General features: G+C 41.3%; 2 protein-coding genes across 33 annotated transcripts in view; both read right to left on the bottom strand.

The window, feature by feature from the left end:
- kcnma1a (potassium large conductance calcium-activated channel, subfamily M, alpha member 1a) overlaps nucleotides 1-19,510 on the bottom strand; it is a 167,676-nt gene extending 148,166 nt beyond the window's left edge. For all 27 annotated transcript variants that reach the window (XM_051960397.1, XM_051960385.1, XM_051960396.1 and 24 more), the window contains exon 1: nucleotides 18,222-19,510. In XM_051960397.1, coding sequence (XP_051816357.1) covers nucleotides 18,222-18,512 — 291 coding nt within the window. In that variant the 5' untranslated portion in view covers nucleotides 18,513-19,510. The remainder of the gene's footprint in view (nucleotides 1-18,221) is intronic.
- Nucleotides 19,511-24,434: 4,924 nt separating this feature from the next.
- The window catches only part of dlg5a (discs, large homolog 5a (Drosophila)), a 40,984-nt gene continuing 38,203 nt past the window's right edge, over nucleotides 24,435-27,215 (bottom strand). For all 6 annotated transcript variants that reach the window (XM_022201848.2, XM_022201851.2, XM_022201854.2 and 3 more), the window contains 2 exons: nucleotides 26,710-26,819; nucleotides 24,435-26,575 (listed from right to left, as the gene is read on the bottom strand). In XM_022201848.2, the coding sequence (XP_022057540.1) occupies nucleotides 26,472-26,575; nucleotides 26,710-26,819 (214 nt within the window). In that variant the 3' untranslated portion in view covers nucleotides 24,435-26,471. The remainder of the gene's footprint in view (nucleotides 26,576-26,709; nucleotides 26,820-27,215) is intronic.

Raw genomic sequence — 27,215 nt, forward strand, 5'->3', positions numbered from 1 at the left:
GAACACTGTGTATATATGAATAAAGCGGCATATTGGGTGGAAAAAATGTCCTGAAGTATTTTTTGGTTATTGATTTATGAATATCAGGGCAAAGAATGCCACCCCCCAGCTAAGTCTTGGTCCCATCAATAATTCAGCAACAGTATCTGTGTCCGCACAACAAATGAACAACACATTGGCATCTCCATTATTCATGAGAGATACCACCTGTATCTTGCACCTCAGCTGTGTTATATGCGTCCCATAGGAAGATTTGCAGGATCTCTGTGCAAACTGTTAAATGCAGTATTTATACAGTGGCACTACACTGATATCAGGATGTTCAGCAAGTAGAGCTAACACGCTTTGCTGCTGCATTTTCTTGACAAGACTCCAATGAGAAAATCCATGCAGTCCATAACTTCTGGGAAATGTCTGTGCAAAGACTTAAAGATAGCATGCAGTATAGTGGCTCTCATAAATACATATTTGTGTATTTTATAAAGATAATAATGTGGAAAAAACAGAGCAAAAACAAAGAGGGTAATTTTATGATTGAATGACATTTGCGACAAAGCAGAGTCTCCTTTAAAACCACAGGAGGCTCCCAGCTGTTCTGTGTTGTTGTTTTGTTTTTTTCCTGGAACACAGAGGGGGACAGAAAGCATCCATCCCTGGCAGTAATTGGAATGGCAAAAATAAAAAAATAAGTGCAATTTGCCTCTGAACCCTGTTGACATAGACGTTGATAACTTCTAAGGACCAAACTTTTTTTTTTTTGGCAGGAGAATTTAATTGCCTTGATTTGTCCTTCAATTTCAAATCCCAGCGAGCTGAAGGCTATAGGCGCACTAGTAAAAGTAATTGTGAAAGAGAAGTCCAGGTGATTTCTACTGAAGCCCACTGTGGCCTGGATGACTGGGAATCTACACAGACGTATAGCATTACAGCACTTTTTGGCACATACCCCCAAAACATTTTCAAATTAAAAGCAGTCTTATTATTAGACCCACAGACTGCCGTTCTCCCAGGTAAGCCACATAGCCCAGCAGGGGTATCACTTTCACTGTGTTCTACTAAATGACCCCTGCTCGCGCATGAACTGGCAACCAGGAGGGTCACGACCTGCCGAGAGGTGAAAACAAGGTCAGGCTTTACGACAGAAAAAGGGCCGCAGGCAAGAGAACTGCAGCATTACCATAATGCAGACTGATGTTGCACATATATTGTACTGTGTAAGATGACACTAATACGACCATACACATTAAGGTCAGAATAATCGAAAAGCTTATAATTTTGGGAATATACTTTACTTCCTAAACTCGGGTTTCCTTTGGCTGCTAAGTAACTGGGCCAGATTATGAGTCAAGCACACAACCTCTAAAAAAAATAATGATTTGTAATTTTTATCCTTTAGTTTTCATGTGAATAATACAACTAACTAACTAAAGCATCCAGATTCTCTCAGTAGCTTCATACTGCGCCCTCCATAATTATTGGTTAAGATGTGTTCTTTAGCTTCTAATAAATTCTTTTTTTTTTCTTCGAAATAATATAGGACCACAATGAAAAATAGAGGAAAATCACACATTAAAAAATAATTCTTTTACAACAAATCATGTGTGCCATAATTATTAGCACCCCTGATGTTAAAACCTTGTACAACCCCATTTTGCCAACAAAACAGCACCTAATCTTCTTCTGTAATACATTTCTTCTATATAAATTTCAATGTGAGGGTATGCTTCTGCAATAAAAATTGAATTTATTTTAAGGCTTTCAACACATCTCAGCCAGGGGTGCCAATAATTATGGAGGGCGCTGTATGTTCTGCAGATATGAGAGCAGTGTAAAACTTTTCATCTAACTCTTGGCATTCATGTATTTTCCAATATTGAAAGGGTTTCCTAAAAGCTTTTTTCTTGACTATGTTCTGGAGTTAAAGCTCATCCTAGCTCTTTTCAAACTGCCTCCGTATATGCACACTGTGACACACAGGTTGCACAGGAAAGCAAACCACCACCACCACCCGCGTGTCATACACTGCCTAAATGTCAGACTCCTAATACTTTTAATGGTGTGTGTGTGTGTGTCTGCATGTGTGAATAAAACAGCGGGGCCAAGGCAGGCCTAGAGAAGGCAGTAAATCACATTATGCATTGCAATCTCTATATATCACAGTCGCTGCCATTCTGCCCACTGGCTTCCCACTGCTGTTCCTAGTCCCGTCTTTGTATTTCACTCCTCTAAAAAGACTCCTGAAACTCAAGCCGTCTCAGGGTAGCATTTATGAATTCAGAATGTTTGGCTTAATTGAATGTTTTTGTGCGCAAAAATGTCCTTATCTAAAGTAGCTGCGGTGTAACAAAGAAGCTCTCTTTCCTTGTGTTATTGGACCAGAGTGTGGAATTGGACGTAATGACTAGACTCTGGGAGGCTGAACAAGACTAAGACAGATCCTCTTTATCTATTTATAACAAGGAGATGTATTTCCCGACTCGTGTATCTTTGTTCTTATCGCCTAGCATGCATTTTTAAATCACATAAACCCTGTATTTCTCACACCCACACGCACACCTCGCCAAGAATGGGTTGCTTTGATCGACGGGGAGCGTGGCAGTGATGGTCAGAGGCTGTGTGTCGGAGTAATTACAGAGCAGCCATGCTAGCAGGCCAGGGCTAGTCCCACAGGAAGAGGAAACAGCAGCAGTGCGGCTTGCATAGGTAGGGTTTCACCTCAAAAGTCTCCCTGCCTCTGTTCTGTTCACTGGACTGTCATGTGAGATGGCTAATTTCTCCGGCGACCCCTTGTCAACTTTGACCCTGACCCCCTTTTTGAGACCGGTGAAACACTCCTTCTCTAGTCACACCCAAGTTGCAGCTTTCCATTTTGGAACCCCAAGAGCTGAGGTCAGTTCCCTAAAGAGGGAAGGCGAAGTCACCATGAAATAAAGACCAGGAGGGCAATTAATGTTGTCATGAATTGTTAAAAGCACACAGACACGCATTGCATCTGTTTACTCCCTTCCTGCTGTCCATCTTTCTCCCCTTCAACCTTTCCTTGTCGTGCACGTCTTCTCCAGTGTTATAACACTGCTATGCTTCCTATGTGTGTCGTCTCTGATATCGCTTATGTTTGTCCCTGTGTTTTTATCCCCAAGGGTGGAGGACCGATCGAACAACAGTGGCTTCCCAGCAGAGACCAGCCTTGCCAGGCCACCAAATTCACAGACCGTGGCTCCTCCAGGGGAAACACATGGGAGACCTGAAGGACAATGACAGATGAAGACGATTTGGGACAAGAGAAAGGGGGAGAGAAAGACGAAGAGAGTGAAGGGCAGGCAAAGGAAGGGGAAAGGGAAGATGTGAAAATACCAGCATTTGGAAACTAATCCAGGTAAATGAAAACAACAGAAACCAAGTCAACAAAAGGTGGAAAACAGAGAGGATAGATAAATAAAGAGAAAGAAGGTGAAAGCCTGTGGCATTCTGAACACTTGCCAGAGTACTTCTGTTGCTCATGTTCACTTGAGACAATGTGCAGTAGAGCAGCTGCTAAGCTTAGCTGTCTCCTGTTCCACCCCTTTCAAAGATGAGAGCACAGGGCAGCAAAACTATTCGGAACAATACCTAGCCTCTGTCCATCAGGGCCGACTATCGCAATCGCTCGCTTAATCCGGACATCAATCATCAAGCTAATCAGAGGAATAAAGTTCTTAGGTACTTATGACTAACAGGAAAGCACGGGATAAGCTATAATATGAGGCATGGCAAGGTTATGAAAGCTCCATAATACACAGAAACAATAATGAATGTGATAAGAATGGTGTTTTGACACTATTCACAGTGGATACTTCACATTCTGTAGCTACCTCTCCACATAATTGAAATTTAATAGTAGGGGTATTCATCTCACATTGAAATGTTTGCAATTTTCAATCGATAATTAGGAATTTTTAATGTCCTTGACCACTTAATGATCACTTAAGTCTATCTATCAAGGCAACCAGGTAATAATTTTCAACGTGAAGCACACACAAATAAAAAATGGAAACATAAATAAAAATGATAGAATGTCCCCTCCTTTATACATATCAAATAAAGAAGGCAAGCAAAACCTGGAGGCGTGTGGAGGACGACCAGGGCGAAGCTGCCGCACTGCAATAAGGATATGGTTGTGGCTTGGTTAGGTTGGGGTTGTGAGGCAAACAGGACTGTGGGTGTCTTAACACCGTGAGGCCTATTTCACAAGGGCAACTGCAGGTCCCCACTAGCCACAGCCTCAACCAATGGAGGTCTGCAGGAGTAGACAGCCGCAGACTAGCACACCTCGGGAGACCTGCATGGTGATCACTGTAAGGTAGCGACAGCAAAGGGGCTCCATTACTAAGGTATGATAGGCTTGTTATAAACTAGGGAGGGAGCATACTTAGGGTTTGTTCTTGCAACCAAACTTTCTATGTTTTCTCATGGCAGTTAGCATCTTATGCATTTAAAAAGCATTTTTCAGGGAAGACATTGCTGCAGTGACTAATAATCAGTTACAGAATACATACTAGTAGAGTAAGCCATGATAGCTAAGTTCAAACTGTGTGGCTATCGCTACCATCATGATCTTCTAATCACCATGGTGTGCGAGCATAATGTTTTTTTTAGCTAGCTACAGTCAAAATGGACAAAAGAAGTTACTCAGATACTTATGTGACACTGAGAGCATGCTAAGCAATCTACGACAGCATCTTTCAAAATGCTGATTTGTCAAACGAGACGCAAACAGACAAGTAAGGAAGTCTTTTCCTCAACTGTGTTCAAGCAGCCTCTCCCTGCAGATTGAGACCATGCCAGAGCAATAACAGTGGATTTACGACCTGCTCGGTAGGGCTGAACAATCAATCGATTTCAAATTTAAACTTGAAACAATGCAAATAACAAATCGCAAAGGCTGCAAATCAGGAGTTATGTTATGTCGCATGTCGGCCCAGAGTCTGAACCGACGTGTCAGTGGTGTTACAAATTAATGCCGTCTTTCTTGTGCCACAGTCATGCTTTGACAATGCTCCACCACATGTTTTAGATTAATTAAAACTGACACTTGACCTGAAGCAGGACTTTCAAAAAAATGATGCAATATCTGTCAGAAAATCGCAATTACATATTTTTTCCCAAAATCATGCATCCCTGACTCTGAGTTGTAGAAAATAACAGATTTGAGGGTATGGGTTTAGTGACAGAGCAATGGTAGCCTCATACATGCATTTTAGTCAGTCTGTTGTGAATGCCCTGTACAAAAAAGCACAAGCAGGACTTGTTCAGGAACCAGTTTATATTCCTAACCACCAAACGATGGCTCTCCAGGGTAACAGAGAGCGGCTTAACAGTGACGGCCCACCGCGTCACTCCAAAGTGGGGAATAAAAAAGTCCTTCATGTAAACTTCCCCTATTTATGAAGTACACACATAGAACAGAGGAAATAGGTAGGTCAGAACTGAGGATGCAAGATTACCCAAAGGTCAAAGGTACCTGGGACAAGTACGAAGAATAATGAAGAATGAGGCGCTTTTGTTGTATTACGACCACATTTTTCAATACAAATTAAAAAAATAGGTACGAAAACTTACCAAACATCACAAAATCCTGAACTGTCTGTGCTACTGCTAAAATTTTGCACTGTCCGTTGTTAGCAATGGAGTGAGCCATTCATGTGCAGGATTCAGAAGTTTTTAAAATGTCTAGGGATTCCAAAAAATAATAATAATAATAATAATAATGATGCAGGCATGTAATCCAGTTTTCTGGAACTACATCAGCCTCACTGTTTATTGTTCATTCACTTATTTTGTTCAGCTGTAGTCAGTAGTCTTCTTGGGATCTGAAGTTATAGTTTACATTAGTTATTGCTAAACCAAACAGTTCATGTCACGATGAAAAAAAGGCAAATCATTGTCTTGACGTAATTCTAAAGATGCAAATAGTTTGGCTGGACGTGTTGGCAGTGACCAGAAAAACAAGAAAAATCTATATTAGATTTGTCAATATTTGGAGCTGATGGAAAATATTTATTTGTTGACTGATTTACTCATTGATTTTAGAGACTAAAGAATGTGGTTACAAGGTATGGAGTGGAAAAAAAATCCATCAACCATAGCAGAACAGGCTAAAACCCAACCATGTCATCAAATCTGTTTACAGGCACCTTTTCTAAACAGCAATGATTTTAGAGAAGAATTTATTAGCAGAAATGTACTCCTCGCTTTTGTCAACACAAACAAATGACTGACTCGAGAGCGTGTTTCTTCGTCTTAATGCCCCCTTAAAGTCTCAATCAAAGGTTTGGACAGTTCTTTTCAATCCCACACCCACCCACTCCCAAGATTTCAGACCATTACTGCCTGTTCCTGCAGATGCACCAACCCACTCCTGCTGCCGGCTCCTCACATTCTGACCACTCCTCTCCACAAGAATTCTGTTTAGAATCTCTTTGCCTTGCCACATGAGCCCTTAAGAATTTGTTGAATAAAATATTTTTACAGTTACTCAACTGTTCAACAAGCCCGCTTTAGAGGACAGGCTTCAGAAGCAACAGCATATTATTTCAAAATCAGATAAGTAAAATTTCCTATCTAAGCCCACTAATGTTTAGAAGCAGTATTAGCTGGAATAGCCTTTAACTTTTCCCTTATCCTTTATGAAAAAGACCTTTAAACAATCACCTGTTTGAAAGTGACGGCTAATATTGTACTTAAAAAGCTGTCTATTGAGCTTGCAATGCACTGATTATAAATTTAAGCAAAGATAGCATCTATCAGTATAAATATAAATACAAATGGATACAGATAGATTTAATCATTTTTCTGTTTCAAAGCCAGCTAGTTGATTTAGCAGTTCAGCAATAATTTTTTAGATATGGTGTCGGCGCTACCTTACATAATTTATCTGCCAGACAGCGCTGGAAGGTTATGTAAGAAAATTTGGGGTTTCATATTAATAAAATATTTGCTTAAAAAATTTATCATTTCAATGTCTGTGTTCCAGTATCAGTCAGACTCTGAGCATCTTTTCCCGATCTTAGTTTAACGATAGTCGGGGGAAATCCTTTCATCGAAGTCATCACTTAGGCCTAACGTTTGCTCTTGTACGCCTGAATAAAGCATAATTATCATACATTCTATTAATGAATAGTAAAGCTGAAGTATGTTTTTATTGGGAGTTTTCAGGCAACTTCTCACAGAGTTTGGCCAAATTCTCCCTGACTGTCATTTTTTAGACTTACAAGCTTATGAAACAGGATTTCGTGCTATTATATTTCGGCTGATCATTTCTGCAGGGCAATGTTTCTCCTTACACAAGACATGCATGACATTCACCGAGTGTACTTAAGTTCCCCAAAGAACAAAAGCTGTCGATTCTGAACACTCATGAGCTTCCTCCCAGTGGCCCCCCTTGGGCCAAAATGTGAACTTTGCACATAATGTAATCTAATATGCATAATCTAATGAGCAGATTGGCATGGAATTTGCTGAGCCAATGCTCCCAAGGGAATAAACCCTTTGTTAGATTCCCACTTTATATTCTTTCACTTTTATTTCTAGCTGGTAAGCGTGTAAGAATAACATAATCACTGGCATGTTTATGAACAGCACATTGCAGGAGTTTGGACTTTTGAGTTTGATCTAATTCTATTTTGTTCTTGCGCATTGAATTTGAAAAAAAACTTAGGAGAAGGCTGTGTTGTTGGAGTTCCTGGTGAGATAGTGAGTGCAGAAAACATGAAGAACTTTTGATCTTTAACAGTTTTAGAACAGACAAAAAGCTCTTTTTCGCTGCCTGTGCAAAAGTCACTGAGTAAATGTAAGTTCACAAAGTGGTGCCATGGACAACTATTGCTATTTTACCAACTTATTCGTGTAGTTTCAGTGAAACGAAGACGTGAAACTTCCAACTCATTTCCTTGTTATCAAGAAAGAACTGGGCGTTGCTCTGTAAGACGATATTGGTCAAGCCAAAAATGTTTAAAATTATTACATAAAAGTGCAGATATGATATGCGAAAAGAAAACCATATTAAAATAGCTTGTGAATAAAGGTTTATTTATTAAGAAATGTATTTTAGAATGCCACATTATTTAAAGGCCATTCCAGTTTTTGAAAGAACTATTCAAACAAACCCAGCTTGCTTTTTGTCATTGTATTTTTATATGAAACTGCAACTAAAAGGTGCTTTTAACACAGAGACGTGCACTTTTTAGGTATTCAACACCGCTGACATAGCCTCTCATACATGTGTAGGAGAAGCCTTGCCCGGGCTCCTTTCCTGAACTCTCCATGGTGCTGAAAATCCGCAGTTGTGCAGAATAGCTGAGGCCCTATGGCAGTCCTGCTCAATGTGTCGTGCCAAAACACAGAGATGGAGCATAACTGCTGCGTGTCACCGTGGCCAATGGATACCATGTCTTAGAGGAGCGGCGTTGATAGAACTACATTGTCGGAATATTAAAAGTAATCCCTGCTGCTCCTCAGGTCGAAACCATAATTGAACCATTTCTTTTACACAAGGGGATCAAGAAACATCCAGCTTGTTAATACTGATTGACACTGGTAAAGAAAATAACACGGAGATAGTAGTAACAATGTTTACAAAAATCACCTTCTTTTCATGCTTCGTTACAGCCTTCCACTCAGAATCAACTGCTCTCATGAACTGTTTTTCTATCTCAACAGACAACGCATTACTATGCACAATTTGCCTTTGCACAACTGCCATGCAAGGTGACCACTGGGAGCAACTTGGCCAAACCCACCAATAGTGAGCAAGCAGAGGGTCATCCACAATACCATATACATTACACATGTACATAATTTATATAGCTCTGGAAAGGAGAGGAAGGAATGCGTTAACAGACAACACGTATACCTCCAAGAATGTTACAAACAAGTCTGTGTGACAAGACAGGACTAAAGGATGAGACACCACATCTGGCGCTGAAGCCATAACAATCCACCCCACATACAGTACATGATGCAAGAGCTCAGTTAGTGATCCAAACCCTACTGGAGAGACATACTGTGTGTATGGGGAGCGTACATACTGACTAACAGTGACAACCAAAGCAATTACTACATATAAATGCTCGTATTTTATGTATCCACGAGGCTGTGTGTAGGGGAGCATGTGTGACATTTACTACTGCATCATATGTCAAATTGAAAAATGGCATTCAAAATGGCTGTTATTGATGTGAAACACACTATTCCATACATATTTAAAATATCTACTATCCAAACGCCTCCCAGGAGGGCAGCAAACTTAATAGTCTAACAACAACTCACCGATTTAAGTGCAGTTTAACATCAATAGCCATCAGAGTGCAGCATGGCAGGTTTACATCATCATCCATTTTTAATAAGGCATGCAGCAGCGAACCCATACACTCTGTTCATCATCTGTACATGATGTCTACACATGCTATCATTTGGAGCTCAGCACAAGGGGCATTATTTTACAAAGCTCATGTCACTCTGAAATTATTCTGCCTTGGTCTTCACATCTAGATACATTTCACAGCATTCGGAGCAATGCCGGGCAGCAGACGGAACCTGAGTGAGACAAGACCTTCTGGGATTTCACTTTTGTGAGCATCAAACAAGGCAGTAATTGACAGCTGGGCTATTCATTCTGCGCAGCCACTCCGGAAAATGTCAGAAGAAGTCAAGAGGTAAAACCATTGTGGAACAGGCCCGCTCATTTGAGCTGCACAGGGTTCAGGATGTCGGCTGCCCCTCGATGTCATTCAGACATGCATTTTCCCTGAAATAACATTCCATTTTATTAGTGTCTACTGTTCACTTAACGTATAGACACCGACTGTGGTGCTGCCAAATGAGGTGCAACCTTAGCATTGTAGCATGCTGGCTATGAAGGCAGTGAAAGCTGAGCCTGCTGTTCGCCTGCTACAAGAATGACAATTAGCATATTAGCCTGGCCCCCTCGGAGGTTAATTGAGACCGGTTGCTGAGGGCGGCGGCTGTGGCGGTACTGACGTGTAATCTTAACACGTTCCCAACCTTCTGCGAGAAGGGGAGCTCTGCTGGGTTGTTCACCCACAGGATTGGCCTCACAGAGCCATGTATGTTGCTAAGAGAGAGATCTGATCTCTAAATAGGAAGCAGAAACAGCGCCTGCTGGGATCTTTGAAGGTCACTGCCGTGTCCTCTACACACTGCCTCTCTCTCTCTCTCTCTCTCTCTGTGTGTGCATCACTGCACACAGCTCAAATCACCAGTTACAATGTTAACTGCATTTTGATGTCCATGTATCAGTGCACCACTGGCATTGCTGATTTCTGAGGTTTGGTGGTGGGCTAAAGGGAGAAGAACGAATATGGGTGGGGAGTAAAAGACGGCTGGCTCTGCCTGATAATCGGCACCAGAAAATGCTAGTCCCAAGGCTGTGCGTGTGTTGGCTGTGTGGTTGCTGCGATTACATGCAATGGCATGGAAGGTTGAGACATCTCTAGTATTTTTAAACAGTTTTGTATGGCAAAACCAAAACCTGAATATACGTCATAATTTGCACACACAGTTGAATGTCAAAAATAATAAGGGAAACTCAAACAACGTGCACGTAGACTCAGCGATATGAAACAATCAGACAGGAATGCTTCTCACAGCTGTTTCTCTGTCACGGTCACATACAAAAACACAAGAATTTGCACATACAGAAATATGAGTGACTTTGAAAATTAAGTAAAGTTATAGGTAGAGAAGTATCGGTACCACTGCACATATGAAGAAAATACATTTTGCGATCCTTAAACTACACCTTAGAACATACAACGCAGAGATGAATTCGGATGGAAACATAACAACGAAACCCCTCATTCTAGTCACTGAAACCGCAAAAAAGTCCACAAAAATAGCATTAAATTTGAGTACTATGCCTTGACTACAGGTTTAACACGCCCAGGCTACACACAAAAATGCACACGCCCTCCAGCACACACTCCTTTCCTCTGATGTTAAGCTGTTTAAGGACAACAACAGCTGAGGAGGAAAGCTGGTCCAGTCGAAACCATAAGCTATGATCCAGCCAGGTACCGACTAGCTATCTCTCTCCTGCAGGCCTCCTGCGCCAGCTTAGCCTAGCCAGCTTCAACCAGTGGATATCCATGCAAATGGTTTCCCCACTGCCAGTTTGACCAGGAATGAATCAGGTGGCTTAGACTGTATGACGCATCTCTAATGATGGGAATGCCATTCTAACACTCTTGCCCCTTGTGGAGCCAGGTATACCCTTCCCCCCTAACCTTTAACCTTTGAATACTTCCTAGGGCGTGGGCATCCTTTTAATAGTCCGGTGACTGGCCAAAGAAGACATAACAGCATGACAGCAGGGGAGCACAGTTTGGGTACTGCAGGAGTGGGGGGCGGAGGGATGGACCTCTGTGTCTGCCTCATGATATACATAGTCTCCCATGATATATGGCCTCTCCTTGTCTGTGGATTAACAGCATGGTGCACTACAGTAGTCCCTAGATGGCCATCAAATCAGGCCCAGGGAATTAGGGATTAGGGCCTAGAAAAGAAAGGATTCCCACCAAATAATAACTCATGAGTCACAGATTCCCCATTAGAATAGTGCAAGAAAATTAAAGATGGTATATCAGAAAGGCTGAACATTGCAAGTTTTGTAAAAGCATAAATTACAGTTATTGTTTGATGCTTAAGTCTAGCATCTGTTTTCCATCTGTATGGAATTTAAATCAGACTAAAAGGAAAAAATAAAACAGATCCACGCACAGACATACAACAATGATTAATTAAACTCCATACAATTTGTTAAGTCTGAAAATAAATTAATGGATTAAGTCACCTATTAAACAAAAATGATGTTTTTCACTGTTGTGTATCAGCGCAAACAGAAAATCTTTGGATTTCAGGGAAAAAAAATCCAATTTGAAGATGTCGCCAAGTACTCTAGGGAACTGTAATGGGCATTTTTTCTGTTTTTTATAGACTAAATATAAAAATCAGCTAATTAGCAGACTAATGGTTATTAAAATAATCATTAGTTGCGGTGCGACTCCTGCGAAGACGGTCTAGGAATAGAAATGAGCGCCGCGCCCGAAACTGGTCACGCTTTGCCCTGGGACAGCTGTGAGGCCTGCTCATTCCCACAAGTGTCAACAACACATGACAAGACACATGCAGCTCAACCACTGGCCACAAGAACATAGCAGTCCGCCTGCACGCATTCCTCAGATGGCAGAAAAAAAACGACTGCATATATACAGTACAGGCATGCACACTATGTCTTCAGCAAGTGCCATTCAGCGATACTCATGAGCTCACTTCGTCACGTCTTTATGCTTTATTTGTTCAATCGGCTCAGGATTTCAATAAGCCGTAGTGTGGGATGAAGCGGGCCGAGCTGGGCCAAGTTAGGCCGAGGTTAGTGAGAGCGACAGCTGATGGCAGGGTGTGTGCTCTATGCTGCTCTGGCGAAATGCAGCTGGTCCGTTGCCAAGCACAGGGGAATACACAGGCTCACAACAGTTCCTCTCTGCAGGCACCTCCGCAATCCATTCCACTTAAAGGTAAGCGCACTGAAGAGTGTCCCGGCATACCTCATTCATTCTGCCATGGATTTTGTTATTTTTTTGCCTGTCACATTCAGGCAAACACAAATGTAGCCGAAGGCACGTGGCAAACACTGAGTCGGGGTTTCAGACTCAGGTTTGATTAATTTCCTCTGCAATGAAAGCCGAGCCTCGGAGCATAAAAATCAATAACAATCTTCAATTATGGAAAATGCATTGTGATGATTTAAAATTCACCAAGGCTGCCATATTTCATTACAGGATGGATTTTTCCCTTACAGCTTAAAAAAATGACTTAACCAAAAGATATTTACCTTCAAAGTTAAACCCATTAAGTTTTAATACTTCACAATGAAGCCTCTAACTGCACACTGACAAGGGTCAAAGAAAACAGCTCCGAGACACCAGATGTGTCTCCACCCCTCCGCTTTATTAGCTACATCACACCAGCAGAATGTGGCCTTCAGAGAGGAGAATCAACACATTGCCCATCAAACTCTCATTAGATAAGATGAAACTTTAATGATGCCATGATTGCCATGGGGACACTTTGCAGCAGCAGACAAACAGGAAGAACATCACAAGCTAAATAAACTGATCAAGGAAAAGGGGGAGCGGTTCAATATTATGAGATGTAGTGTTTTGCATTGTAGTTGCAAAAGGTTAAGCATCAGCTATGGTGATAAAAGGGAGAATGGCAGAACGATACGTACAATATGTATTGAAGCGTAAGAGTAGAGCAATAAAGAATAAACTGCAAATGCGGTAGAGTAAGATTTGTATGCAGAGAAAGAGTGTGCATATAGAGGGCAATACACATGTAGAAAAAACTGCTCATCTTCTTTCACACACACACACACAGAAAATGTAAATGCAATATGACCATATTTGAATGTGCAATTTAATATCTGAACAACGATGTGGACTGTCTGCTGTCAGCATTAAAACAGGTGAACACGGTGCACATGCAGAGAAAAAATGAACATAAACAAAGCAAAATGTTAAAGCAGAGTAGATAGAACAGGCACACTGCTCCAACTCTCCTCCTGTGGAGCTGTTTGGACAGAAACAATTGTACAATCCTGATGTCTGTTGGCTCTAAACTGCACATAAAACACTGCATGTTGCACCTTAGGGGGATGAGGGGGAGGCTGAAGGTGCTCAGCACAGTAGATGCATCAGCTGTTGTACTGAGGTGAGGTGGGAGGTGTATTTTTTTAGCCCTGAATTGGTATACATCTCACCAAAACACTGGGATACAACGTGTAGTTTGAAATACACGACAGTCCTGACTTGTGCAGGAGCTGCGTATTGTCAGTTAACGACAGCTGAATTTACGACTGGACCTTCTCAGTAGCTTGTTCCTCCATCACATGTCCACTACCAGCTTTGCCTCTTCCCGATGTAGAGCTGTGGACTGCTCATTTTTACACCTGTCTTCTAAAACACCTGTAGAGTCTCGCACAAACTGCAGCAGCCATAGTGGTGGCCATCAGCTACTGGCAGCGAATGAGTAATGATGCTTTTAAAAGGAGCTCAAGAAACATGGAGGATTTCTGCACATCTTTGCCCCCGGGAATAAATGATTTTGTCAATGATACATGATACCTGCCACACGGACCTGCTGCCTAATTAACAGATGCAAAAAATGAGTGTAGCAACAAGGGGTTATTTTCAGCAGTCTTCTGATTCTTTTCGATTTAAAATAAAGATTACACTTAAAATGCATTAAAAAAATGTCAAGAAAAACCTCATTTTTAATTTAAAAATGCTTGTTTTGTCCAGTCCAAAACCCAATAACTTTCTGTTTGTAGGAGTTTCAGAAATCAACACATCAACTGGTTTAAACCAGAGCATGGCTGATAGTAATGTTTGAAAAATGAATTAACTCATTTAACAATATTCAATATCTGTTCTAGGTAAAATTAGATTAACTGAGTTGTTCTCACATTTCATTGCCTTATGTAACAGGAACCTAAAATTCCACATTGTCACACCTTTAACTTATATAACAAACAACAGAACAAACAAACTAGACGTGGGCAAAGAACAAAAATCTCTCATCAAGGTAAGTTATGAGATTTATCGAGCTGTTGTCTTACACATCGCTGCATGCATTTCCTTTCTGACCTTATCTTAGTCCTGCTCACTTCCAGTATCCTGAGCTACTGCACTGTTGTTGTTTCATTAATCTTCTGATTACATTTCATTGGATTTCATATTTATTATTAGCAGCGAACAATAATTTGATATATTTCCCAGCTGTACAACAGATCAGGTATTTCTCATTTTCTAACAAAGCCGTGTTTTCACAGAGCCATATTTCTCCAGAGGACGATGGTGCCATTCATGTTTGAATAGAGATCGGTGCCAGCCTCTATACTCCTCCTCCCCACGCATCCCAAATAACAGAGGCGTCATATAAGAACTCCTGGAGGTGGCATGATGCAGAGTAGATAACTAGACCATTAGATAACCATACAGCAGCGGAGCAGCACAGCACAGAAAACGGCACAAAACTCGACATATTCAGCGAGACTACGAGACCTTACAGAAGGGAAAAACAGAGCTGGCTGATATGCTAACAAACCTTGCAGCATGGCAGTGGTTTCCTCCACTTCAGTACCACTGAGTGCCTGTGCTTACATTTCTCTCAGTCATGCATATGCATTATGATTGTCTTGAGTGAGTCTTCCCCTTAGTAGGAAACCCCTTATTTAGAATGTGCTGGAGCTGCTCTGTGAAAAGAGAATGAAATAATGCAGCTAAACTCGAACTGCGGGCAAATCGAAGTACAAATGTGGTTGATATGTGGTCTAAAACTGGCATGTGAGCATCCTGAAACACCTGGGAGATAAATGACACCATAAATGTGGCCATAACCAGCACGATTTTAGAAAAATCAATATGAGTTCGGGTATTTTTTTCATTTTAGGACGCCCAGGGGGACGGCACCAGACCTATAAATTATTTTTCCTATCCTCCAATACAACTGTCTTGTCTCATTTTAGACAGACAAAAGTAAAAATGTGATTATCCCTGGTGTCTAGAGCTCCGAGGTGGGTTTATTGGCTTTCCAGTAACAAGAACAGTAGAGTGCAGGCCAATAGGTTATGGCTGAAACACAGAGTTCTGGTTGCAAACTGCAGCAAATGTTCCTTTTCTGCATCTTTCCTTTGACCCTTGACATCTCCTTTATAATCCTGACAGTGAAGAGAGTCATTTAAGAGAATTAGGCTGCAGCTGTGTGTCAATGCCAGAGCACAGGAGGACACTCCATAAGCAATGCAACACCCCCTCTCAAACCCTTCATCGCCCTCACACCCTCTGTTTCCACTTCCTCTTGGGTCCCTCTCAGAGTTTCCACCTCTATTTCCTTGCCTCTGATTCCAGGTTCCCAGTACTGCCACAGAAAGCCGACCACTGTCCCCCCGAGCCAACTATGCATCCTGTTTCTGACACATGCCAACTTAGCTGGCCGCACTAGTCAGCTGAACACAGATCCAGTTTCCCCTTCTTAATACTCCTAACAAGCCTTTTCCCTTTGCAGCCAAGTGTCAAGCCTACCAAAGTCACCTAACGGGGGATGACTCCGCCGTCCACACACAGCAACACAGCAACAGCGACATGCTTCCGTCAGTTTTCACCATTTCTTCTCATTTGCAAGAGACAAGATGCAACCAGATACCCACCAGCAGTCGCAAGATGGATACCTAATTATATTTGCATGGCTTATTTTCATGATTTTTTTTTTATTCCCAGCGAAGATAGTGAGAAGTATGAAAGATGACATATGGTTTGATGACATATGGTGTCTGATACTAGGATCCATGGGCATAACAAAATGACAGGAGGCTGACAGCCAAGTAATGGCCCAAATAGCATACTGGGCAGAATCATCTCTCAGTGTAAATAAGAGATGCTTAGATGAGACTTTTTTTTAAAGCATACTTTCCAGAGGCCCGGATTGTATTTCAACTCTTACCTTACGTAAATGTCTGCTTATATTTTTCAGCATGGCCAAATAGCCCGGGAGAATGGTTCAAAAGTAATGAAGAAAGCCTTAATTTGAGAGGGTCAGCGTAGTGTGACTAATGTCCTGTCCAAAACCTAAATGTAACGCAGTTTAAGTGTTGGATTATTGTGCATATATATAAGAAAGTGGGACGGAGAGATGTTAAATCCGCATCATTTTCAGGTATTCATTTACGTCCAAAATTGCATGAAGTGGATTTTAAAGAAAAATGTAAAACAAGATGCCCAACTTTGATTCACTTTCTGTATTTTCTAGAATCACGTTCAACAAAGTTTTAAAAAAAAAACATATTGTGACAGCAAATCCTCTGATGTGATCATATGATCCAGATTCTACTTAAAACTTATAATCAGTATGAATTCCAGCAGCGTGCGTCTTTTCTGACATCGCATTTAACTTAACAACTGACGAGCAAAAAAATAAGACCGGGATGCACTAAAATAGACCCAGTTTTCATTTTCCACAGATCAAGACGAGGGTTATTTTCTCCGGTTATTGTCGGTTAGGGGTGATCTCCGTACCGTCTGTCATAATACCAAACAGAAATGAGCAGAAAGGGTCAAGGCCACCAAAAGAACACGACAGAGGAGCAGCAGGAGGGACACGGCTCGTCCATTTAAACCGGATGCAACCCAAACATATCAAGGATGAGGACTATCACTCACTCTCTGTATCTTCTGCCCATCATTGTCCCTACATCTTCTCCGTGACCCCCTTTTGTGTTTACCACCAAAGGCAAACTGGCCCTGTCATCGCACTTTCCATTACCTGTCATCCTGCTGTTTTCCTGCATTAAATATCAATATACTTTTCTCATTACATGCCAGCATTATGAAACAAAGCCAACATCCAACTGTGCTCAAACCAGGGGGGACCGCTCGCATTATACACAAGTGCGTGAGTCACGTATGAAGCAGGGTTTAATACAAATATGAATCAGCCATGATTCACCCACCCCAGGCAATGTAATGGGCAGTCACCCTTATTATCCTAGTTCTATATTTGTCCTGCAGACAGGTTACCTTCATCACTCCACAAAGACATTTAACATGCAGCACAAACACTGCAGCCACCACCACTGAGTGTAAACATTTAGGAGGAGAAAAAGCTGCGAAAAGAAGGAATGGACTTTGAAGGAGAGGTTTGGGAGGGGGGGGGTTCGATGTCATTGCATGAGAAATGAGGAGTCCCGGTGGACTTCATTAGGTCTCACATGGTGGATCTGGGCTGTTACATAAAGCCAGTGCATGTGAAATATTCACTTCCTTCCGAGAAAGTTAGCAGCTATTCAGTGCATGCTGACAAAAAATGAAGGAGCCGCTCTCCTCACATCCCACCCATATCTGTCATGCAGCATCACCCCCTTCATTCAAGAGTGGGAGGTAGTAAACAGCCAAAGGACAATAACAATCATGATGCATTCGTTGCACTGGCACTGCAATGTGTGGCTGATCTTTCTTTTAGTGGATACAGATACCACATATTCACCTCAGTGGCACCATGAAGGCCACAGTCAGGCCAGTGTCACAGTAATAAAACAAATGAAAATACAGGAATATCTGCAGCATCAGTGATTATACATGAAGGCATCTAAAGACGAGCAGTCATACCTTGTTTTTAATGTTGCAGTGGCAGCAAACAGTCCACATATATTTGAGGGTTCTCCATAGCAGGATGATGAAGAGACCCCCAAAAAACGTCACCATGGAGGAGGCGAGGAATGCCCACCACATGCGCTGTCCATTATTGTCGCATGGCACGTCGGACGAGAACGGGATGACAACGTCTTCCATCTTGGATATTACGATTGAAGAGTCCGGATTTATATTATTATTGATATTGCTTGTCCTCATAGAGCTGTCGCTTCCATGGGGAACCGTGCCATCTGCCTCAGCTAGCATTTAGGAGCCTTGGAGAGCCTGTGCCAGCGTCCCCAGCCCCACTCACCAGCCATATTGCTTGGGAAAAAACACACACAGAAAAATAAAATAATAATAATAATAATAATAATAATAACAAAAATCCCCCGTCTTTTCTTTTTGTTTCTGTTGTAGATTAATGTTCAGGGTCTGTCGGGGTTTTTTTGTTTGTTTGTTTGTTTTTTTCAGAAGGCTATGAATTGTTTGACAGCGTGAGACAGCGCACACGCGAACCTGACCGAAATAGCGGGTCGGTGGCCCTTGGAGAGAGGCATTTAAATCCGCAAGAATGACGAATCTTTAGGCGCTTCTCGTTCTCTGGGGCTTCTCTGGCTCTTTCTCGCCATATGCCATGGTAGAGACGGCGTCGTGTGCAGCCGTCGAAGGCTGCCAGTGAGATTTCGGCGAATGTAAACACAACGACACTGGAAGCCTAAAAAAAGAGAAAAAAACACAACAAAAAGAAGCTAGAGAGAGGAAAGATTGTTGCAGCCTGTCTTCCGCGAGGCGACCCCTCTCTCTAGCCGTCTTCCATTCAGGGATCCTGTCGATTAGCAGGCGGAGAATCGATTTCTTCCAATCGACTATTTGCAACAAAGCGAGAAAAAGGGGGGGAAAAATAAAGCCCCAACAACAACACGGGTATATGCTTGAATTCTACAGTTGTCGAGCTGTCGCTGCGGCGCCGCTCACTACATATTCTTGCGGGCGTTTGGCGTTGTCGGTTCTGCGTAAAGGGAAAGCTGTGGCGCTCGGGTGGATGTCGCTGTCTCCATTCGGTCCCCTGCAGCCCTGGCACGGAGCGGCCAGCTGAGAGCGCCTGTCAGATCCGCTCCAGAGGAGAGCGGGGAGATTTACAGGTAGGAGGGCGGAGCGAAGCGCTAATAATAAAGATGGACAGAGGGCAGTAACACGGCGACGATGTTTATTCCAAGTGCCGACTGGTCCCCGCTTGCTTGCCCGTTTCCTTCCTTGCTTGCTTGGGTGTATTTTTTTTTTTTTTTAAAGGAGGTTGGCTAACAATTTTGCGCCTTTGCGTCTTTATTGCACGCCAATGACGCACGTCGCAATTTTTTCTCTTTTTTTTTTTTGAAAAAGCGGGGACTCTATCGATCAAAGATTGTGGTTCTCTATATGCGCATCACGGCGGATGATGATGAGCCCTCCCCACAGGAATCTTGGAGTGGATATAAAACGACAACTCTGTCCCTGTAGGGATATTATTGTCCTGAATTTTCATTAAGGATAGTGCTTCCCCCCTCCTTTCCAATTACTGAGTCTGTGGCTTTTCATCCATGGATGATGGGCCTCCCTGTTTTCATTTTGGAAAATGAACTTGACAAAGAGGCCCCCATGCACACACACACACACACACACACACACACACACACACACACACATACACACGGAGAGGGAAATGAATGTCCTTCCTTGTCAATTAATAAAATATGCTTTACACTTTTAGCTCCAAAACAGGTGTGGATTGGTGATGAGGGTGAGGCATGACTAGCAGTGCTTCATGGCTGCATTGCACAGCCCCAGCTAAAGGATATGGGGGGGAAACAGCTGGCCCTGGGGCCCCGAATAACCGCTGACCCTCATGAGCCACCAGGTGCACACAGCCACCTGTGTCACAAAGCTCCTTCGAGGTTGTTTGTGATAAATTCTCATTAATCTGCCCCCCTAAGTCTTAATGTGTCAATTAGGCTAAGTGACAATGCAATTAAAGCTTCCCTCTGCACTCTGTGTGAGATTAGCAGAGGTTAAGGAGGTGTTGCCTTGAGTCATTTCTTTCTTTTTGGACAATAAATGTCCAATGAAATGTGGAATCATGACATTTAACCTCAAGCACAGATCATTTGAAAAGTAAACGTGCCTCAGCGGACCGTGAGGAAAGCATGTCATACAAGTTCTGAGATGGTAATTTATCATGTGGGAAATATTAGTGCTTGTCCAAAAATAGCTGCTGTTAGTCTTTTAACCTAAGAGGTGGAAAGGGGGGAGCGGCAGAGCTGTAAAACACTGAAGACAAGGCAATCTGTAAATTATAGCACTTCAGAATTATGACCGTCTATGCAAGCATTTTGACTTCATAAAACAGACGCAGCGCCAGCCAACATCGCCATCCACCATTGGTTAGTGTATTGAGTTTGACTTATAGAGCAAGAACTCCAAGGCACTGAGCTTTTTTGGGTGTTTTTGCTCCATAATTTTATCACATCTTCTGCATCAGATTGCCCATGCAGCAAAATCAGACAGGAAAAGAAAAGGTTTCAGCTTTGTAGCACACCTCTGTTATGGTAAATTTTATAAAGCTTGATTTATGCCTTGTGGTTCCAACAAAGAGCATCCGACCTGCGACTGTGCAGGCAGCCAGATAACTCTCAAGATGGGCCTTGAGCAGCAGGTCGGGAGTTGTCCTCCTGCTGGTAAAACCGTGAACTGTCACATCAAAGGCAAAGGATGTTGCTTTTTCAGGAGCCTAAAGGGACGATCTGCCATCAGGGAGTACTGGATTTTTAAAATATAACAATATCTTGATAAAATAAGGAGAGTTCTCACTAGAAATGAGGTGATAGCTGTGAAAATGAACAATAACTGCCTCATGATGAAGAGTTTTATTAATCTTAGTAATGTTTGTTTGATGTGTAAAATTCAGCTTGTTTTTCTTTGGAAAGTTATTTAAAAAACACTGAAAAGTCTGTCATACTAGCATGCACGCTGTATTCTGCAACAATAAGTCCCCATATAGGTCACAGAAAGTGAGAGCATCAGCACCACATGCTACATGCATTATGCAGCATAATGAATCTTTATTGTTGGAGGGGACTTGAATTGATGTCCCACATGAAAGTCCAGCTGTTGGGTGATGAGCGGTGCCCGGGTGGGTGGCAGAACTTTGACCACAAGGGTTTCAACACTGACAGATGAGGAGATTAACATGAGCGCCGCAGTCAGGTGGTGACCCCAGAGGACATGTGGAGATGCTGGAGTCGACGTACTGGACAGCCAGAAGGAGGCAAATGAGCCAAAGATGGGAAAGAGGAGGAATGTGCACGCCGCCGCCTCAACAACGAGATCTGACACGAGCCGGGAAAGGCCACGGCTTGCTGGTGCGGACTACAAAGATCCCTCACTGTCAGACTTGAGACTTCTCAAGTTCAGTTGAGCTGTCAGCAGCTGTCTTGAAACAGACACCCCAGCAGGAGGGCTGGAGACCCTACTCATTTCTAAAACAGGCGAGAGGGGACTTGGAGGACATGAAGAATTGGGGCATGGCATAGGAGGACCTGAATATAACGGCATATCAGAATCAGTGTGTAATTTGAGCAAAACTTTCTGGAGAGCATCACAGTGGCTTTTTCCAAACAATGAATTTTCTCTCCACTGTACAACCACAAGGCCCGAGCTGCAGGCAGTCGGAGGCATTAGACATGGTGGATGTTTTGGAGGACTGGGTGCTCTCTTGCCCCAGTGAACATGGCAGGCAGCTGGAGGGTGGTCATCCACTGTGACATTATTGGCTAGAGGACCATGTGACCTCGGATGCGGAGCTCGGAGGGAACAACCGCGAGCTAAAGGCATCCAATCAACCAGCTAGATCTGGTGTAGCTACAGGCCGTCCAATTGCATGAAAAATAAGTCTCACTGGATGCTGCAGAGATGCACATTTTTCCTGGAGTGCAGACCCCATATACAGTTTATTTATCATGTTCCTAAGCTCGGGTCTATATTTATCTCACTTCATGGAATCATTTCTATCCTTTAATCCCTATATGGATCCCTGTATATTTGTAAATGTACATATATAAATACACACATATACACACATCCACATATATATGAGTATATTTGTATGTATATATGGATTAAATGATAGGAAATGTAAAGAAATGGAAAATTAAAATGGAACATGAAGGAACTCTGTTGCTGTTCGAGCACTGAGATCAGGGAAACTACATAAACAGGAGAATTTTGTTTCACAACAGGATATGCAAACAATAAAGAATGCATAGAAAATGACTGCAGACACAATGAGCAGCAGCTTTACTTGTGTGGTTTGTACCCCTGATAAACAATAAATGTGCATTATTCCATCTCAAATCATCTCTGATTTGCTTGAAACTCTTTTGGGGTCTATTTTTGAAAGTATTGTTATATTTGGAGAACCATTTTGAAACTCTGTAATTCTGCTGGATTGCACCTACAAAAGTGTCTACCAGCATTTTTGTTTTTGTGGTACAACTTGTCAAAGCTGCTCAATCAGTTAAACAAAAGTCACTTTTAAAAATATTTTATAATGAAAATCGGTCTGTGTTTTGTTTTATATTATTGTGACATACAGCTACATATGCTTCAGATAACATCACCAACTGATTTCTGCATCATTAATGTTTTGTTGTGTGCTCTAAGAAAATACTTTACATGATGGCTTCATTTTTTTTCCATATTTCACCCCACATTTAAAATATATAGTAACTTGTAAAATAATCAGTTAATTTGACATTTAGAATCTGTAGTTTGTGTTTTGTTTAAGTGAAACAACCTTTTGGACAGAAACAGAGTTGTTGGTTTTCATTTTGCAGGTTCATGATTCCATTTTTTTGGGAGATTTATCCAAATTTAGCCTCTTAAGCTAAATTTCAGCTGTGTGTACTCCACTGATTTCTATTGCTTTAGCTAAGGTTAGCATAATGCTAAGTTTAGCCTGTGTTAATCACACATTGTACTGTAGCTTTAGCTAAGTTTGGCCGGTTTATTTAAGCTTAGCATGTTTAGCTAAGTCTGTAAATGATCTACACTTACATAGCAATTTTAATCAGATATTGTTTTTTCACTTCCCCAATATTGTAGATTCTGAATCATGACAAATAAAATAAAAATTCTGACTATGACAGTTCCTAAGATAGTCATTCAGACATAACCTCAAGTATCAAAGTGCATAAAACATGATGAAAGTAAGTTGACAGGCAATTTAATAGACATATAAAATTATCTCAGAGATTACTTGACATTGATTGCTTGATTACAAGCAAAATTTAAAAAAAAAATCTTTATAAATATTGACCTATTATGATAGAAAATTTCCAGGAAAATCTGAGATTACTAAATAAAGAATATTTCTACAAGTTGTACAAAATTTGATACATTCTTGTTATTCTTAAGCTTATATATAAAACTCTAAATGGTTATAGTTAATTTTCCTGGCAGGCCTCTTTCCAAAAAAATAGATTTTGGCTCAGAAGCTCAGAATGATTACTTGATTAAGTAGTTACTTAGTGCCTCATGCCTGCCATATATTTCATAACATAATTAACAAAATCCAGTTTCTTGATTAGAAAGTAGCTTATAGGTCATGATGAAGTCGGTGTTCTCATGCAAGGACATCACAGTTTGATGCATGATTTAGTGCCGCTGCAGAACAAACAGCCACAGTGTGTTTAAGGGCAGCTGCTTTTTCAAACGCTGAAGCAAGGCTACGTCTTTATCGCTCGTTCTCTTTCTGAGATGGAGGCAGATATTGTCACACAGCTTTATCTCATCTCTGCAGCTGATGACCATTTCATCTGCCACTTTTTTCATTAGCCGCTGCTTTTCTTAAAATGGATTCCCTCGTGTCCTTAAAGCTCTTTTGAAGGACACTGTCACATTTAAGAAGACATTAATTGAACATTTACTCACAGCTCTGGATGTATCCTCTTCTTTAGAACATAACCTGAATAAGAGGAAGACAGAGCGTTTTGAAAATCAGCTCATTACACACATGCTCTGGGGCGCTGCCTTAGAAAAAACAGTTACCAAAAAGAGTGCCGTGAGTAAAGAAAGCTGCAAATTCAAGCATTATATTCTTCATTACTAGCCCTGTAGGGAAAAAGACAAAAATGCAGACTCCATGAGCCCATGTTGTGATACAGAAAATGACTTTTATTCTCATGTTAATGTCTCAACATACAAATCACATTCTTTTTAATAAAAGAAAAGTTCAATCAGTACCTGGCATCTAGACTCTTTAAAGACTTTCTCTAAAGACACAACCGTTTCTCGTTGCATCCCGCTCTCTAACATAATCTATCTATACGCAGAAAAATAGTAACATTACAGGTTGCTTCTATTTACTCTTTTAGCCCAATAGTCAAACTTGTGGACCAATTTTCATTTGAAAAACTGTGCAAGAATAGATCCCTTTTTTCAATAATTCAAATAAGAAGTGATTTTTTTTTCTAATTAAGAATAAAAGGCCATCAATGAAATGTAAGGAACTGATGTGATGCATAAAAAAAAATGTGAATTAGTTACAGTAGAAATTATAGTACCTATTCAGAGTCTGCTGGAAACCTAGGAACAGTTAATGTGTTTAAGGTTCACAGATAAACAAGTGCAAAACAGAAATAAAAAAGGATAAAGTTGCCTTAGTGGGTTTTGGCACAATTAGATACAGGATATGGTTTTTCGAGGAAGGGCAGAATATTTTTGTGAATATTTTTTGCCTCCTGAATAAAAAATACACTTAAATAACAATGAAAAGTCACTAACATTTAAATGGATCAGAGGAAAATCCTTTAAGATATTACCCTGCAAACTTTGCTTCATAGTGTCTCTTTTAACGAGTACATCGATAAGTGACTGACAACCAACCACGAAAAAAACAAACAAAAATAAAGTCTTTTAAAAAAAAAAAAAAACATGCTAATACCTGCTATGACATGACTTGACCGTCAGACGTTCCTAGGTATATGACCTAGTGAAAATACATGTAATATATATTTATATATATATATATATATTTGTTTTTTTTCTGATGTAACTGCATACTGTATATGGTATATTCTATATTGTTGTTAAATATATGTTAAAGAGATAGAATGATAGTTACACAGTGGTCTGTCTAGCCCTGGAGTGCATTCTGAGGAGTTAACCCGTTGGCCGCCACTTCGGCCTACCCTTCCAACTTCACCATTGTCATGCGCTCTACTCTGTGCTGGTCTCAAATCGGCCCCTAAATCATCTATTCCACGGTGGGTGAAACGATAAATCGGATCTGGAAGAAAAACCTTCAAAATTCCTCCCAGCTAAGCGATCAAGGACTGGTTTCAGATCAGGCTTCTTCTCCGAAGGCACTTCCGAAAGGCCCATGAAGTGTCCACACGCCCAGCTACTACAGAAACATAATGCATAGAGCAAACATCAATGTGTTTTGACTTTTCACGGCCGACGCTGCTGGCAGTCGGGTTCAGTAAAAACCGCAGCTACATACTTCAAGAGGTGTGACGCTTTTGTGATGAAACACCACGAGGAATGTGATGTCTGATCCCGGCATTCCATTTCTATAGCATCCGATCCACGCTAACAACTATGATTCAGCTCAGTTGAAATTGTCATTACAATTGTGAACAACAGTCTCAATGTTGTTTTCTCACTCTCTCTCTCTCTCACACACACACACACACATACACACACAAAAAAAACACAATTAGTTGTCAGTCATCATCAAATGGGTGCATAATTGTAGGAAAACCACAAATGTCATTTGGTACACGGCCGGGTCAGGGGTGTCTGAACTTCATTAGTGTTGAGGTTTGTGTACATAGGAGGAGGGACACGCATTCAAGCAAATATTGAACACCAATAATTAGACTTGTCTTTTGACTGTAAACGGACGCTTACAATGCAGCATTACGAACACACCACCAGAAACCCTTGGGGAAGACTCAATGAACTTGAACGTCAATATCCAGTGCTACTAACCTGCTCCGGAGGACATCGGAAATAAAAAAGGAGGCTCTGATTAGAAATCATAACAAAGACAAAAATAAAAAAATATCAATAATTTACACAACTAGCTCACTGTAGTGTACCTATTGGTATAGCGTGAAAGGGTTAATTAGTGTTTGGGGAATGGAGATGAGAGCTGCAGCTTGCTGTAGTGGCAGCCCGTCTCCTCTAGGGGCAGCCGAGTGGAGTCCACAGGACTTTACTTTGTTCTTGATCAACTATAGTTATGATCTGAGTGCAAATGTACGGGAGGGTGCCGCCTTGGACAATACCTGGAAAGAAAAGGTGACTCGATGAAAGAGAACATTTATCACAGTGCAAAGAAAGTTGTATTTTTGAGCCGTAAACATGAAATGTGCATATTATCTGCAGTACATGTTTTTTGACGATTTGATTGAGTACAAACCTGTGAAGAATTTGCTGTACTCTTGCTCTATCTTCTGTGCACTTTCAAATTGCTCCTTGGAATGTTTTTGAGATACTTTGTCCCGCAGATAAACTGGATCTTTCTGCTCCCTGTGGAAAAAGGAGACAGGTATTCAGATTAGAGCGCATGATGTGTGTGTCCATTTATCTTTGTTTTAATTTGACTCTATCCAGTTTAGCTTTTAGTCATTCATTCTTTAAAAAAAAAAGTGAATAATGCATCTGCTCAGATTTGGTTTTTGCAGTGAGGGACTTGAGACAAATCTTTTCTGAACATCAGTCAAAAAATCAGATCAGGATCCGAAGAAGATAAACTATGTATATTAAATACTATTAAAATTCAGTATGTGACAGTAATGTGTGAAGAGTCCTAGCAAACATCTACAGATACCGACTGAAGAGGGACACAGCAGTGAGACTTATTTTTAAAAAAGGGAAGGAAAAACAGGCATGTTTCACCAGCTGTTAGGGATTACGCAAGTGCCT

This window comes from Acanthochromis polyacanthus, chromosome 15 (genome assembly GCF_021347895.1).
Source record: "Acanthochromis polyacanthus isolate Apoly-LR-REF ecotype Palm Island chromosome 15, KAUST_Apoly_ChrSc, whole genome shotgun sequence".
Lineage (NCBI taxonomy): Eukaryota > Metazoa > Chordata > Actinopteri > Pomacentridae > Acanthochromis > Acanthochromis polyacanthus.